This window comes from Pagrus major, chromosome 3 (assembly GCF_040436345.1).
Source record: "Pagrus major chromosome 3, Pma_NU_1.0".
Taxonomy (NCBI): Eukaryota; Metazoa; Chordata; class Actinopteri; order Spariformes; family Sparidae; genus Pagrus; species Pagrus major.
In genome coordinates this window covers 5,363,834-5,381,480 of record NC_133217.1, presented here as the reverse complement: position 1 = coordinate 5,381,480, position 17,647 = coordinate 5,363,834, and the positions used below count along the sequence as shown (strand labels likewise).

Below are 17,647 nucleotides of genomic sequence, written 5' to 3'. Positions count from 1 at the left end.
GTAAAGACATTATGTACACACACATGCATCCTGCTAGTTTCTGACACTTAGGGGGAACATTGCAAAGGCTTCATTCATCTCTGAGTAATTCACCCCACTTCCATCTAAAACATAACCCAAGTCCCAACACTAGCCCTCTTCCAATAATAACAAATAAAGAACTTTTATGGCCACAAAATAGCACAAAAAGCTTTATACTACTTTCTTCACATATGCAGTAGTACTATGAAGTAAATGAAAGATAAGAGACCAGTCATTGGCAGTGGCATCAAGGCAAAGCTGTGTTAGGTGAAAAGGAAAATGTGCAGCAGTGCTGTAACATTAGAAATTCTCCTTTTGACCTCTTTCTTGATCTGTAATCAGTCCCATAAGAATCAGATTACTGAAGTGTTCTTTATCCGGCACACTGAGCATCACATTTCTCTTTGTTATGGTGTTGTTTGACAGAATGTGTATTATCACTGGACTGATAATAATACCAATACATCTTAGCTAGTAAAAAAGAACTTAAAATTATTAATTAATATAATTAAAATTATATTCAGCCCAACTACTGTACCTAAGTGCAATTATGTTCTTTACTTGAGTATCTCTATTTTCCATATAGTTAAATAAATGCTTTTTAAAGTCAAGAAGAAGAAGAAGAAGAATCAACAGAGTAATCCATAATGAGAAAAGTAATTAGTGATTTTGAACATCCCTGAACATCACAGCAAATACAATCACCTGAATTTTCTCCATAGAGGAAAAAAAAAAGGATAAAACAAATATAATTTTTTATAGCATAACACATAACACATAACACAAAGTAGGTAAAACATACTTATTTTCTAATTACAGAAAAGTATTCTCAAAATGGGTGCTTCAGATGGAGTGATGTAGTGGGACATCTCGTTGGTTCACTGAATATCTTTGCTGAGTTTGGTTTTGACAGCTCGTGGAGGACCCGTGTTGACGCATGCGTACACGACACTTTTGTCAGATGTCAACTGCAGCAGAGAGACAACGGACAGACACCTAGCGAGAGCCCGTTATCGTAGGGAAGTGACTATTTCTTTGACACAAAAGCGTCTCTAGCCTGAGTAGAGTAATGAGGTAGATAGTCGGACAACTAATTACACTTACCTTGATTACAAAAGACTGGCGTTGCCACGGTGAAAATGGACCAGGAGTTTAAAGACATAGATTCAGAGGGCCGGTGGCAGAAACTGTACATGGTAAGTCTTGTTAGCATAGCTAGCATAAAGCGAACATAAATAGTGTTTCAAGCGCGCGTTTAAATTAGCAAGCTAACAGGTCGGCTAGCTCATTAAGTATCCGCTGTATAGGATGTTATTCACCGCTGTCGTTAGTTTATTTGATATTTTTTGTTTTGGCACGTCTTCATTTTATTTTCAGTTTGTTACCGTAAGCTTCGTCATAAGTGTCATAAGCTTGTACATGTGGCTGAAGCTCACTGTGATTAGTTCCGTTACATAACTATGTATTTGTTTTTACTTTCTCACGTCAGCTCCACGAGTTTATTCTTCACAGCAGGATGTCATTGTGATCAGTTTTTGTAGCTCCCGTGGCTGAAAGTAGCTGTCTTGATTTGATGTTATATTTGTTTTTTTGCAACTGTTGATTTCTCGTTTGTTAAGCAGTTTTTCTGTCGTCTCCAGGAAATCAGGAATCAGTCGCACGAGTGCTCCTACAAAGTGGCAAAGTATCCAGAGAATCGCAACAGAAACCGGTACCGAGATGTCAGTCCATGTAGGTGAACATGTGCGGAAAGTCCAAAGTGATTACAGTGTGTGGTGTCTCTTTACCTCTGAGTGAGGATGTCAATTTACAACATAGTCCTAATTAATTTGTCTCTCATGCTGCCTGCAGTTGATCACAGTCGAGTGAAGCTGGAGAACACAGAGAATGATTACATCAATGCCAGTCTGGTAGTCATGGAGGAAGCCCAGAGAAGCTACATATTGAGTCAGGTAAAGTCAAGGCTTTCATTCCAGTATTAACAATCATATCTATCTGCCTGTTATCTTTTGGGTTAATTGACTTATTGGCTGGCCTATAAAATATCATAAACTTTTTTTTTTAAAAGGCTGTTTGTCCAACCATCATTAGTTTGATCCACATATGTTTGTCACTTCTCTTTTAAATTACTGAAACAAGCAATCTCTCAAAATAAGGCAGCATTTTTTCTAATTATCAGTATCAGTGTTTTGTGTTTCGGATTTGTGATGAAATACATTTTAAAATGTTGTCCTTTGGCTCTGATGCAACATCCGTTCTCTCATTGTGGTCTCGGAGACCACAATGCTATCTGATGTCACGAGTAATCGCCGATCAACTCTGAATAATCTGAATTTGCAAAGTAACTAGTAACTAAAGTTATCAAAGAGTGGAGTCAAATTATTAGGTAGTAAAACATGGAAACACTGAAGCAAAGTACTTCAAAATTGTATATTGAAAGAGTACTTGAGTAAATTGTATTTGCATACCATCACTGATTTTTTTTTTTTCCTGTAAACATATATCGGTTCCAAATACTGTTTATTGGTCTCCTGGATTTCTAATAATCTGTTTCAGTATCAGTCCTGTAAAAAAAACATAATGGTCGACCCCCTACTCAAAATAGTTGCAGATACATTTTCTGTCAACTTACTTAATAATTAATTGAGTAATTATTTAGGTTCTGAAGCAGTTCACTACTAAACTAACAACAAAAATATTAATATAAATAGCGTAATAAAACTTAGGTAACAGCACCATAAATTCTTATTTATGAAATTTCTTTCCATAGCATTACCCTAATGAGGCCTAAGTTAAGCTCCCCTATTAGAAGTCTGTTAGTCGGTGTTATCAGATAAGTTGTGTCTGTTTGCTGTCAAAGTTGATTGGCCAAGCAGGCCAGTTTCGTTTTCCAGTTTTCATGTTGAATTATGTTTGTGTATGCTCGCGTCTCTGAGTTTGAATGATAAGGAACGCTAGTTCAGTTGACTTAAATCAATTAGTGATGAGTAAAGTCTCTGCATTATGGTATTATATTAACTGCGTGTTTGTGTGTGTGTGTGTTGTTTTAAGACAACCTGTGTGTGTTTATGTGACCATAAACTAAAAAGCTTTGAGGTTACGGATCATTAAATGATGGTCTCCTATTTGAAAGCTAAGAGAAGTGTTGTATGTGTTGTGTATATGCATGCACATACAGTAACAGAAAAAAACAGCAGCCTTAAGTCATAGAGTTGAGTTGTAATAAAAGCTATTAAGATGCGTCTGTGGTCATTTAACTGACCTCTAATGGCAGAAGATCTGTCTCAGGATGACCTGATACTTTTTCTATTTAGCTGGTTACCTCAGGACCAAAAGAAGACTTAGGTCGCAGGCTGATGCTAGTCAGTGATGTCTTTGTGTAGGATCATCAATGTTTTTACCATCGCACACCATTGTTTTAAAGATGACTGTTTTTTAAAATATCTGTTTTGGGTGGTTAACCAAGTGCAAAATTACATTATTTTAATGTATTCAGCTGAGAGGACACATGAGTTACGGTCAATACCAACCACCCACATGCATCTAATAAACACACACGAGCTGTAATGTTTTTGCAGATAACAGAAACCTCTATGTCTGCAACGCTACAACGTCATTAATTGTTTGGCCTTTTGATAGCATGGGATTGTTTGCATACTCCTCTCCTTCTCTCTCTCATTCTCTCTACCTTTGTCGATACGTGTCTGTATTTGTGGGGACGTTAGGCTACTGTCGATGCCTGTTACAGTCATACAGTTTAGATAAAAACTTGTATTATATTTTTATTTGAGCTGTCCTTTTACTTTTTTCCTTAATTTTCAAGGCAGAGAGCCAAAATGGAAAACAGTTTTACAGTTACATTGTACCTTAGATGAAGCCTTATATCTGTGTTCTGCTGCACCTGTCAACACTTGGAATTGTCATATTGAAAAATTATGATGAACCACAATACTCTTGCTATTTACTGAAGATAGTATTTGGGCATTTTTGTTTCGAATTTGGGCAGATTTTGAGCAGTTACCGGGCTGGAAAGCATCAAACCAATCTGGCAACAGTGCACAATATCACCAGTCACATGAAATCATGTCTTTGTTGAACGTTATGTACGATGTTTGTATCGGATCAGACATAGTGCCACTGCTTCTGTAATTCCACTGACATAGCAATGAGTGGAAGATAAAAGAACAGCACAGAGGCTTTGTTCTTCTTAAACATGGAGAGCATTTAGTAGCAGTGAAATTCTTGTTCAGACAGTGTTTTTATTTATAGAAGGTGACACTAATTTGTTGGCTTATTATGGTTGTTGCCGTTTAAAATGTGTTATTGAGGGTCAATGTCTGTGATTGGACAGAATTTGTAGAGTCAACGTGATCAATATCGGTTCTCAAGCAGAATACCAACACGGGGGCATCTCCAACCCACACACCTGTGAATTTACTCATGTCTTCAGGAAATGAAAGGACAAACAACCACTTAACTTTGTCATGTGATATTTCTTTCTAGACTCGCATGACCACAGAAAAGAGACTGAAAAGGGCTGATAAAACAGATTGTTGTTCATCAAATCATATTTCTCACTGTTCACTGAATCCTGCTTCGGTAATTAAAAGCCACAGAGAGTTGCTTAGTTCAACATAGCAAGAATAAATGATACATTTTCTTTGGTTAATTGTGGATTGTAGCTATTCCAAGTAATTCAAGAATCCAGAATTAGTTAACAGGCAAATGTTTTTGGGATGTTATCGAGCGAAAGTCTGTGAACCTTTTGTGACATACCTTGTTGGAAGCCTAACAATATGAGGACTTAGTTTGTGTCAAACAGGACTGCAACTATCAAATATTTTTACTGTCGGTTAATCTGTTAAATTTTTTTGTCAATCAATTCAGTTTGGTCTATAAAATATCAGAAAATAGTTACAAATGTCAATCAGTGTTTCCCAAAGTCCAAGATGACGTTCTCTAATGTCTCATAACCCAAAGATATTCAGTTCAATGCTGATCAGAGACAGTCTGATATTAATTACTCATCAGATTTCTTGTTGCACAATGAAAAAATATAAGAAAATGCTTTAAAAAGTCAAAAAATTCTAGGTAATGCCTTCCTCTGTCCAATGAACATTGGGTATCCTGAAATAAATGGAACCATAAACACATTTACACCAGTTTTGTCTGTAACTATTTGACAGTCCTGAAGTTATTTGCATCCTAATTTACTTGAGATCAGACAGTCTGTTATTGTACTGTATGGTGATGGTATTTTGCATATTTCACCCAACAGAATACAGTTTTCTCAATTCAACCACTTCATAACCTTTAGCAGCTGTGACCTTTTTAAATATTCTCTTGTTATCGCTCAGCAAATCTCATTTGCATACAGCAGTTATCACATTAATGAAGACAATCATCACCCAGTTGCTAAACTGATGTATTATGTGGATCTAATGTTTTTGTTCCTGCCTGAGAGATATATTTCCAGTGTAAATGACTTTCCACTCTCCTGCTGGACTCTTGCCATGTAACTGATCAAAGTGTGTTTGCATGTGTGTGTGTTTGCTGTGTGCAGGGCCCCCTCAGGAACACCTGTGGCCACTTTTGGCTCATGGTCTGGGAGCAGAAGACCAAGGCGGTCATCATGCTCAACCGAGTCATCGAGAAAGGCTCGGTAAGTACACAGATATCATGTTGATGTAATGTAATAAAAAAAAAAGCAGATTGTCTGGTTTGACATCTGCAGTTTGTCTGGTGCGCACACCCACACACAGACTGAAGAAATACTAAAGAGACCACAGAAAGACAGCAGCACACACTTAGTTTGCAGCTTGCTAACAGTGTGAAATAATTAACACAACTTCATGAATTAATTTAGATTTTCTGTTAAATGGTTGACTGTGAAGCTTCGCTCTCCTGTCAGCAGGATAACTGGAATTCAGTGTTTTGACAGCGTGTTCACATTTAATGTGTGAAGAACTGGGATGTAGCCCCACCTCTCACCTCTTCTAAATCCAGTGATCCTGTGATGTGCCGATTAAACACACACACACACACACACACACACACACACACACACACACACACACACACACACACACACACACAGACTAGCACACACACACACAGACTAGCACACAGTCTAACACTCTGTCTCACTCAGAGCAGCTGTGTTGTCTCTCTTTCTTAGTAAAGCAGCTGAAGTGGATCTCACTCGGTCATGAGATTCACTCACTGACTGTTTTCTTGGAAATGGAAGATAAAGAGCACCTACAGTCCACAGATATCATTAACCTCACAAGGATCTTCTATGTAGGCCAGCACTCCAATCCTCCACAGGGAAGGTTACATAATAGACTCATCCTCAACTGTTCTGCCCATTGTGTGTTTACTAAGAAAACACTGTATGATTAGATGTTGATTGTCGTATGTATTGCACACATTTACCTGCAGTACTGACAAATGACTTTCTATTCCATAAAAATATTAGTCCTTGAACAAACGAGATCAAGAATTGTTTTGGAATTGAGCCAGACTTCTCATCTTAACTCTGTCTGAGGTAGATTTTGTTTTAGATCTGTAACATAGGCGTCCAGTTAAGTAATTTTCATATCATGGTATACCTTTATACCTCTACAACCCTAAACATTCAACGATATGTGATATAATATGTCTTAGATCACAAAACAGAGAGTAGTTGTATGTTAATGGAAAAGCGACACATTGACGTTTTGTATTTGTAGTTTGTGAAAGTGTATTAATGAAATGCAACATGTACTGTATGATTAGGTGCAGGTATTTGTGTGTAGAGAGAAGACATAAAGAAAGCATAATTTCATTTATTATCCAGCTTCCCTCAAAATGCAGAGGATCAAACTGTCCTCCCGTTAATCGTCAGCTGCTTTATCTCAAGGCCAGTCTGGCCTCTCAGCCAGCATCTGCTTTCCATCAGGTGTATTTTGTTGTCAGATGTTGAAATCATTTGGTATCTCTTACCAGGTGTGTTTCCTTGTTCCTTCTCTTACAGGAAAAGTGTGCCCAGTACTGGCCCATAGCTGAGGAGAGGGAGATGGCCTTCAGAGACACACGTTTCTTGGTCACGCTGTTGTCAGAAGACACCAAGTCTTACTATACCACCCGAGTGTTGGAGCTGCTGAATATTAGCGTAGGCTGAAATAATATTTACCACAAGGGGGAATTCTCAGTGAAGGGTGGTAAAGGAGAACTGAAATGTTTAAAGGTTCTCACAGCTTAATGTATCACATGGACCTGTGTTGTTTGAGGCTTCTTAGAACTGAAAACATCCTTTTTTTCCCTTTTTTTTTTGTTTTTAACAAACTTTCAGACATATTGAAAATGTTTTAGTTTTCTGTTGCCACACAAGGTTTTTCTAATGTGTGGGAGTGGAAAATATGCAAATTTCAGTATTTGAAATACCCCAAATATGCTTAAGATACGATGCTCATGCTGCAAAATTCATTTTTAAAATCTGATTTTCATCTGTATCTTAAATGTTTTTTAAAACAAAATGTAAAATATCATCAACCAAAATGAATGGTAAATCTGATCACAAGAATGAGAAATAACTACACACACGTCTTGATTTGCTGTTTTTGACCATCCACTTTTCAGAACCTGCTTTATTGAAACTTGAATTGAAACTGAAACTAAAGTGAAAGTTAGTTCAGCTGCCTAACACAACTGAAATAGCCTCGTCGCCTCAAACAGAACAGATAAAAATAAGCACTGACAGGCTCACTGCAAAGAAATACATGATTGTTTGTTTTTTTACCTGCTAATGAGTTCTCTGTTCGTCTGCTTTTCACAGACCGGAGAGAAGAGAGAGATCTACCACTTTCATTACACCACATGGCCTGACTTTGGTGTCCCAGAGTCCCCGGCATCCTTCCTAAACTTCCTCTTCAAAGTGCGGGAGTCAGGAGCACTGGGGGTGGATCACGGGCCGGCTGTGGTGCACTGTAGTGCTGGAATCGGCCGCTCAGGGACGTTTTCTTTAGTTGACACATGTGTGGTCCTGGTAAGTCCTGCCTTCACGTTTGATGTTTTTACTCAATTTTCTCACAAGAATTTGGTCTTCAGGTTTTCTAGATCAGTCACATTTGTATGATCAAAAATGGTCAGAATATTTAGACTATGGCAAAAAAGGGACAAATTAGTCTCTTATAAGCTGTCAGTTAATTCTCTAAAATCTCACCTTTTTGTTCTTTGTAACAGTGATTTGATTTGTTATTTAATGTTCATTGTTTTTTTTATTATTATGGGTCTGTGTTGACTCTGACACATATTAATTTAAGATATTTGTGTGTGTTAGAGTCACCACAGACCCATTTTAATCTGTGTTGCCATGTTTACCACCTCATATGACCTTTTTTGCCTAGTTATTTTTAATAGATGTATTTTTGCTTGACCTACTAAACGTTTGCAAATAAATGCATTTGACCTAAATGTATATATTCACAACAAATAGTCCATCAGTATGTATTTTGGCATCTTTATACAATGCTAAAATTACATCTTGCCTCATGAAACAAAAAATTCATGATAGCAGTTATTGACCTTATATAAATCCTTAAACCTACCACTGAACTGTCCTTTGACATTATACTTGCACTTATCTGTTGGAAAAATGTAGATTAACCCAACTCACTCTAAAAACCATATTCCTACATAAGACCTTCCTCTGCACAGGACCACATGCAGCATATACCACATACCTGTATACCTACTTTCAATGCTTGAATAACAAAAAAATGATTTGAGTCTTAGATTTGGTTAAAAATAATCTTGAAAGCATCATAAAAAGCATTAAATAAAAGTGTCTATCTGTAGACACCCTGTATTTTCTGACTGATGCCTGGTTCTGAATAGAGTTAGAAGAGAAAGAAACACGCCTACAACTAAAACATGAAACTAGCTTTCATGTGGTTACGTAGAACCCACAGCTGAAAGGCAACGTTGTTCTCTTGGCATGCTGGAGAACATGAAAACATGATAATGTGGAGGTAGATAAGCCAGAAAAGGTCAGTTGCTGCATTTAATGCCACAACTGCTGCATGTACTTGCTGCCATAGACTGGTAGTGTGTAAAAATGTAAGAATGTGTGTCCCTTCCAAACACAGCCGACGAATGAGTCAACAGATATCAAGAAATAGGGCTTCATCCTGGTTAGTTTAGCTAATTTTGACAATGCTGTCCTGTGCAGATGGACAAGAGGAAAGACCCGTCATCAGTGGACATCAAAAGCATCCTGTTGGACATGAGGAAGTACCGTATGGGTCTGATTCAGACCCCTGACCAGCTGCGCTTCTCCTACTTGGCTGTGCTTGAAGGAGCCAAATACATCAAGGGAGACGCCTCTGTACAGGTACTTGCAACACGCTCACACTGTTACCAATTCAATTATTCTCTACTTTATTACGTAGCACTTTTTCTTAGGAACCCAGAGACTGTATTTCATCATATTTGTTCAGTGGGAGTCGTTTCTTCTAAAAAAAGATTAAAATCGAGTCAAAAGATAGATGGTGTTGGATTTCTGTTCACATACGAAAGCCTGAATTTATCATCTCAGGAGAGAGATGATTAGCTCAAACACTTGAAGAAACTTGCCAAAAGCAACTTCATAACATCCCTCAGCTATTCAGAGATTTTGACGCTGTAAAAAACTGTTACAGCAGAGTGGTGTAAAAAGTCGAGAGTCGGACTAGCATAAAATATGCCATAATTATTATAGTTATTCTCTTATTTTGTTTGTGAGTTTCTTGAGGCCTCTTCACATACTCACATACGTACATACTGGAAATTAACTGGGATAGAAGTTGGTCAGTAAGACAGCCACAGTGGGAACAATTTCTAAATCAAATTAAAAATATCAACCAGCCTAAAGGATGATTAACAAGATAGCATCATGTGGAGTATTTAGTTTGAATTATGTGCTTGAGGTTGATTCGCATCAGAAAATTATGAGGCTAAATCCATTTGATTCACAAATTAATTCAGTTGCATGAGGTTCCTGTAGATCTCCTCACTTATCAGCAGACCCATCTGACAAGGCCTCCAGTCACATCGATGATAAAGTAGCTTTATGTTAATCAAAGGGAAGAAACGAACTAGTCAATAAAGATGTTAATTGTTTTACTTAATGGAAAAGTGTCATAATAAAAATGTTTCCTAGCCCTACAGAGGGGAAATGATAAAAGAGAATGATAGAGAGGTGTGTTAGTGAGAGAAGTAGATAAGTTTTATGAGACAAGGGTTTACACTATTCAAGAATTAATTAAGTTTGTTCAATTTTTTTCTGTGAAGGGTGCTAAATGGTAGCGAACCAAAACTGCACTCATAGAAGAATGATATTTCGCGGATTATTAACTTACGTCAGCGTCAGAAGTCAGTTACTGAGTATCTGGGGCTAATGGTTTTCACTGGTGACTCCTTTTTGTGAGTGGTGCTCAAATCGACACAGAAGTGTTGATACATCCAATCTCAAATAATTTTGTTCGTTTTCGCATTACAAGATCAATACCTAAACTCAAGTAATTTACGGTAAATGTGTATTTTAACATCAACAGGGACACAGGGGAAATAACTATACTATCACCCGGATCTAGTCTAAATAATACCTAGTTTATACGAAACTACTGCTCCTTCCAACTGTCATAGTCATATGCAAACTCCAGCCCTATAAATGCCTAGGGCGTCTCTGACAGAGGGTTGACATTGATGATGGTTGACCGCAAACACTGTCATGTGAGGAGAAGAAATGTGCTGCGAGGGTGAGACAGACTTCATTCACTGAGTCCTGAGGCCGTGGCAGGCATTATCCCAGAACAGAGAGAGGGAGTGTAGTTATTGGAAATGTATTATCACTGTCACTGACCGTGGGAATGTTATTCACATCTGTCTGGGCTTCAGTTTGTGTGCTGATATTCAAACAACAGCAGTTCCTGCATTCTGACAACTATTTGATGCCATTTTATTAGGTTTTTGCACAAAGTATCGGTATTGTATAGAAATTGTTGATAGCAGATTGTGTTTTACTTGGTATTGGATTGGAAAAGGAATCAGTGGTATTGACAAGGAAATTATTTAATTCTATATCTTTACAAACAAAATTGCCAATTAAAGGCTGCTTTGATCAGTGGCAAAAATGGTATGGCAGCCACATTTTAAAGTGTAATTATATCTCTCTCAAAATCTTTTGTTTACTGTTCTTCTTCACATAGAACCGGTGGCGGGAGTTGTCCAGGGAAGATCAAGAGCCGACATCAGAGTCTCCCCCTTCAGCTCAGCCTCAGGCCAGGTGTCCGACGGAGAAATGCAACGGCACCCAACGAGGAAGTCAGCTGGAGGAAGGAGGAGACTACAGACAGGATGGCAAAGTACCAGCACAGTCTCCCTGCAAGGAACAGGAGCTGGACGGCAGCACAACACAGTCAGTACACTGATAAAAGGAACACGCACCATTTGTTGTCCATTGTCATAATCGGATAGGTTATAATGAAACACAAAAGTATATATTTCTGAATGAAGAAGGTAACATAAATAATGGAGGTTATTAGTGACAGGGAAAGTTCATTTTTCACAGCTGTTTCCTTCTTTATTTGCAGCAAACGACGCAGAGAAGACAGTATCTCCAAATCAGGCACAGCCAAGACGTCCCAAAGCAAGCCCAGGACAAATGACTCAGAGAAGAAGAGAAAAAGGTGACTACAACCGCCTCTTCTTATTATTCATACACAGATCACAAGTTCTTACCTTTAGGATGATTCGTCATGCACAGTGAAAATGTCAATTTGTGTCAAGTGTGATCAGATTTTAAGGACCAGATCTAATCCGTCATATTTTTTAAGAAAATCAGCTGTTGTTCCATAACCGGAGATGTCGAAAATCTGACATTTTTTTGACTCCTTTTTTTTTTTTTTTTTTTTGGTTTCCCATAGACAAAAAGGAAAGGCAGCATTTGTACTACATATGAGTCACTTTCTCTTTAACACCACAGGGAATCCAGGCAGGCTTTCCCAGTATATGACTCAACCTCATAATAGTCAGACTTTAAGCACAGCTGAGGCTTCATTTTCTCTTTATTTCTTATTTTCACTAAATTCTCAGTCATGTGGAATCACCAGTCTTGCTGACATACAGGCGGGAGGGTTAGACCTGATCAAGCACTTGTTTCTGATGACTGTGCACCTCCAAAAACGGCTCACCAAGTCATTTCTGAGAAGCCTTCCTTTGTTGTGTGACATGTCAGTGTTGTTCCAGTAATTCGGCCCAAACTGCACCATTTGTGACGCGGTCTCACTCTGCTGTTGTGGTTCTTCTCGGACAGTTTGGGCTGCATTTGCTGCACATGACAAGAGCTGGCCTGTCCAGCGGGGGGCAGTGTATCGTTACCCCCCTCTGCGACAGCGACAACTGCCAGGAAGAGCACATTTAGAGGACGAAGTTTACCCGCAGCTTTTAAAAAGAACGCCCACTCTTGTACATGGAGGTGTGTGTGTGTTCCTGTGTGTGTGTGTGGTGTGTGTTTTTGTTTCTCTTGCGGTTTTGTTCTTGTTTTCATTATTTGCTTGGCTCCTGTGGTTTGGAGTTGTGTTAAGTTTGGCTGCACTCGAGCATGGAGTGTGTGTGTGTGTGTGTGGCGTGTGTATGTATATCTGTGGTTTATGGTTGTTGGAGCTCTGAAATGTCAGGTTGAGTTGTAATTTTGCAAGGTGCTAATTTGTACTGTGCATCAGAGATTCAAATTTGGTGGCATCTTTTTTTCTCTCTGTTTAATCTTGTCAGATGTTATTGTGCAAACCAGCAACCGCTGTAGTTTTCACTTCACTAAACCACCTCTTCACACATGAAAGGGTGACTTTTCTTGTTGACAAGTAAGGTGGCTGTGATAATCCCTTTTTAAAAACAAAAGAAGTCAAGTAATTCCCCATAAAGAATAAATGATTTTCCCGATTAAGGCTGTCCGCCCCTCCGTACAATGCCAAAAAAGCTATAAATTTCATTAGTAGTTTTAGTGTAGACTATTCAAAAAGAAAGAAGGTCATTATGTCTTTTCCTGCTTTGGTGCCAGACTGTGGTGTCAGCTGTATTGAAGTCTATGGGAGATGCATGGAGAAACACACCAAAACCCAACATATGTATGTTCATATATATGTTGTATGACTTCTGATGAAGAAATGCCACCAGAAAATGAAATAACACACTTCAGAGTGTAGGTTAACGACTGATTTAAAAAAAACAAAAAAGATTATTGACATGTTATTCACTCCATTTTGTTTGGGAAGGCTTCTGTTCCCAGGGTAATTGCTGTCTCATCAGCAGTATTTGGTCAGAACTTCCCCATTCGTCACCATTTTATCAACCCTGTCAGTCATTTGGAAAAAAAATCTGTGGTTCACCCACTCTCTGAAGTGTGTTCTTTCATTTTCTGGAGGAATTTCTTCATCAGAAGTCATACGACGTAGATATGTTGGATTTCAGTGTGCTACTTTATGCATCTCTTATAGACTTCAATACAGCTGACACCAGTCTGGCACAAAAGCAAAATTCGGTGGAGCAATGACCCTTCCTTCCACTTTAGGTTTCTTGACATGATCAGGATAGGAAAATATGGATCCTACGTCTCACGTGACCTCTTGCTAGCCAATCACTCTTGGTGTAGGCTCTGACAATGATTGTGATTCGCAAGTGGGCTGCTGCTCTCCTGCTGCTCAACACTCGTTTAAAGGAATGTTTGCTGTAAAATGACACATTTAAACCTAGAAGTCCTGGTTAAAACCTCTCTTACAATAATTTTTCCCCAAAAATATGATCCTTTCAAGCCTTTGGTATGACACTTTAACCTTTCCCATCTGGCAACACTGCTGTCAGGCCATCACATTAAATGAGTTGGGGCTGATACAGGTCTGTTGCACGTTCCTGTAGTTTTGCTGCAGTCGTTTTAAAATGTCTTTACATTTCTCTTGGACTTTAGCATGGCAGTGTTCCTACTCTGTTGTGAGTTTTAAACTGCAACAGTTGTGTTTTGTCCTTGTTAAAGTTTGAGTTGAAGTTTGGATTTTAGAAATTCATCAGGAGATTTCTGGTCAGGTCTATGAGGGTCTTTGTTTATTTAATAAGCTGCAGGACCGTTAAACAATAACTACATGTTGTTGTCTTCTGCTGTAGTTTCTCAAACTAGATATTTAGAGCTGCAACTAAGGATTATTTCTATTGAGTTATCTGTCAATTTAATCCATTTGGTCTATAGATTGTTTGGAAATATCAAAAATGTTTAAGCCAGTTGTATCAAATGTATTGTTAACAGTTCAAAGCTCACAGTCAGTTTACTTTAACATTAAAATATAGAAAAGCAGCAAATCCTTCAAATTAAGAGGGTGTAGCAAGGGAACGTTGTGTATTTTTGCATTGAAAAGATCTTTAACAGCTATCAAAATAGTTGCTGGTAATTTTCTATCAATCAACTACTTGTCGTTTCAACTTTTTACAAGCTAAATATAATATTTATGCTGATGTCAGCAGGTTTTAGCATTTAAAGGAACAACAGAGCCTGTTGTTTATACTACATCTGAAGCCAAACAGCTGTGCAGCATCACCCACGCTGGATTTAGCAGATTTTGTCTACATAACCTTTTCGCTGGCTCTTTTTGAACAGCCAGAGAAAAGGTTACAGTGGTCATCTCAAATTCCCAGAACCCAAGATTAAATCTTTTGAAAGTCTTTTTTTGTTCGAGCAACAGACCAAAACCCATAAATACTCGACTTACACTGTCAAACAGGAAAAACAAAACAAAACAAAACAGATTTTCAACAATTTTCTGCATTTTTGCTTGATGAATGATTAATCAGTGATTAAAAATCAGGGATGCGTCTTATTAGTTAACCTCAAAGATAATCAATTCTAATGATTTGTTTTGATGCTCTGCAATAACTCCATGTACTTTTTCTTGAACGCGTGACACTAATGGCTAAGAACATCTAAACAGTGTGACATGTTGCTTATTAAACAAGATGGCTGCTTTGCATTAATAATCAATCTAATGTTGTCATGATCAGAGACACTGTCATGCCACAGCTGCTGCTAGTAGTTGAGCAAACCTTACTTAGGATTCTTGAAAACTTAAAGGGACAGTTCACCCCACATTTAAAAACACATTTTTTCCTCTTGTCTGTAGTGCTGTTTATCCATGTAGATTGTTTTACTGCGAGGTACCAAATTTTGGAGATATCGGCCGTAGAGATGTCTGCCTTCTCCTGAATATAGTGAAACTCAATGGAAGTCTGCTTTAACCTTTAGCTTACTCAACAGCAATGTCTCTTTCCATAAAATCATGACCTAGTTACTTAAGTTCATTTACAGACCTTGAAGGAAACATGCACCCACTCATACTACTTTGACTCGGCGGTCAACAGAGCGGCTGTAATTACTCGTCCTCTCTGCAGTATTTTTGGAAAATTCCTGCATACAAAGCTCGGCTAACTCAATGACAAGCACGTTTCATTTCCTATAAATTCTTTACAATAAAAGGCCCATGTTATTTTGTTTTTTAAAAGCTTTTAGTATGAAGCAGCAAAATCAAGAAATGTTGGGTTCTGACCAGCAGTTACTTAACAAAACTCCCGAAATAGCTGAAAGCGAACACAATGAAACAATAAAATAGGCATGAGTGAGAAGCATGAGGCGAGAGGCTAGCTAACTAAGCTATCCAAACAAGCTAACATTATAGCTCAGTCGAGGAGGACGCCATAAATGATTACATACTGCGCTGTCAAAGGCACAAGCCTCTCGTTTGCCTCACAACAAGGTCTGTGGATTATCTTGAACAACCGGTTCATGATTTCTGGAAAGAGACACTGCTGTTGAGTTTTTCAAATGGATATATTTGGCTCTTTTAGCGTCACAAGCTGAATCCCATGTAGTTCCTTTACATTTGAGAGAGGGCAGACAACTCCATGGTCGTTTTCTCTAAAAATCGGCAACTCACACCAAAACAATCTAGATGGATAAATTGCATCGGTAAGAGGAAAAATATGTATTTTTGATTCATGGGTGAACTATCCCTTTAAACAAGCTGAAGACACTAACTTGATTTTGTGGCATGAGCTCCTTTGATCACTGAGCTTCACTGATACTTTGGTAGAAAATAGCTTGTTGAGTTCAACCTCTTTAAACACCTTTTTGTCTTGCGACAGGGCGAAAACCAGCGACTGCTAACCACCTCCACCTGCGGCCACGCACCGACAGCTCTGGCATCAAAGCCAACATCGGCAGGGAACTCCAGCTCTCTCCCAACCTCTGTCCATCTTCCTCTCCTCTCTTCTCTATGGCTTTTTAAATATCATTTTGTTGTCCCTCTTCTTCTTCATGTTAGCAGCATGTCACTCCCACATACGCCTCAGTCCTCCTCCATGTCTCCTCACCCTCTCCGAACTGTTTACAGCAGACACTTCGACATTCTTGGAAGAGAGCTCTTTGAAAAGAGAAACACACCAGCGCTTTAACCACGGGTCACAGAATCTTTAGCCTGGAGTCACAGAATCTTTCTCTTTTTTGCTTTAATATTATTATTATTATTTGCAGCTATGTCAATCCATTACGCTTTTCTTTGCATCTATGAAATCAAGACTGATATTTGGGGCTATGCATTGCCAATTTGTAATGCTGTTCATATGTGTATTTTTAGAAAGAATCTTTTTTTCAGAGGGGAAAATAAAAATGTTCTATTTTTTATAAAGAGATTACTTGAAGTTTTTCACAGCGACGGGGGGTTGGTTAAATAAAAAACACTGCCTCCTCCCTCATCAGAAATGCAGTGGCATGTAATGTTTCCATGATGTACATAGTGTTCTTTTTAACAAAAAGATGTGTGTAAAGAAAAAAGACATATTTTTGCTTGTGAAAGAAGAAAAAAAGGAGGAACGACAATGTTACAGATTTGAATACAGTAGAAAAAGCTGATTTGATGACTTGTTCTCCTTTTGAAATGAATTTGTCTTAAGTTTCTCTTTCTCTTAGAGTGTTATCTACAAATAAAACTGGTATTATCTAGTTTAAATAACAACCTGTCTGTGCTCTTCTCTGTTTACTCCACCACAAACCTGTCGGTCAATGTGTCAACAGCCACACCTTTGTTTTCAGCATAGGATGTCGCCAGACTACAGAGGTGACGAAAGTACACACATTCTTTACTCAAGTAGATGTACACATTCGACTTTCCTCAAAGAAAAAAAGAAAGTACAGGCTCTAAAATGTACTCGGAAGTATAAAAGTAAAAAGTGTCCCTCTGAAGGACATTAATACTTGCCTTTTCCGTGCAAATCTAACTGAACCCGAGCCTTTGTCACTAACAGTGTTGTAAAAAGAACCAGAAAGTCATGCTAGAGTAAAAGTAAAGTTATCTTGTTAAAATATTACTTTGGTAAAAGTGAAAGTCACTCATGAATAGTTCTTATACACATATAGTGTACTGTACACTATGGGTCGACCAGTTACCTGCCCGGACGATTGTCATTTGATATTCATCATTTTTCTGATAATTAGAATGTGTTTTCTTTTGTTTAGTCTTTTTAATTGCCAATAAAATAAGTTAATTTATATAATCTGCAAAGTTACTAGTAA

At 38.1% G+C, this 17,647-nt stretch overlaps 1 protein-coding gene across 1 annotated transcript; it reads left to right on the top strand.

Moving 5' to 3' along the window:
• Positions 1–988: 988 nt before the first annotated feature.
• Positions 989–17,090, top strand: ptpn2b (protein tyrosine phosphatase non-receptor type 2b). Its single transcript, XM_073463389.1, has 10 exons — positions 989–1,217; positions 1,662–1,752; positions 1,873–1,973; positions 5,585–5,683; positions 7,037–7,174; positions 7,838–8,047; positions 9,233–9,394; positions 11,250–11,458; positions 11,634–11,729; positions 16,222–17,090. Exons 1-10 carry the CDS (start codon positions 1,161–1,163, stop codon positions 16,241–16,243), a joined length of 1,185 nt encoding a protein of 394 aa, XP_073319490.1. The 5' UTR covers positions 989–1,160; the 3' UTR covers positions 16,244–17,090.
• The last annotated feature ends 557 nt before the right edge of the window (positions 17,091–17,647 follow it).

What these genes read in the sequence shown, in the direction of transcription:
- ptpn2b (XM_073463389.1), top strand. Translation starts at nt 1,161, where the DNA reads ATGGACCAGGAGTTTAAAGACATAGATTCAGAGGGCCGGTGGCAGAAA. An exon ending in TTGACACATGTGTGGTCCTG is followed by an intron (nt 8,048 to 9,232) that starts GTAAGTCCTGCC and finishes TGTCCTGTGCAG; the next exon opens with ATGGACAAGAGGAAAGACCC. An exon ending in CTGGACGGCAGCACAACACA is followed by an intron (nt 11,459 to 11,633) that starts GTCAGTACACTG and finishes CTTTATTTGCAG; the next exon opens with CAAACGACGCAGAGAAGACA.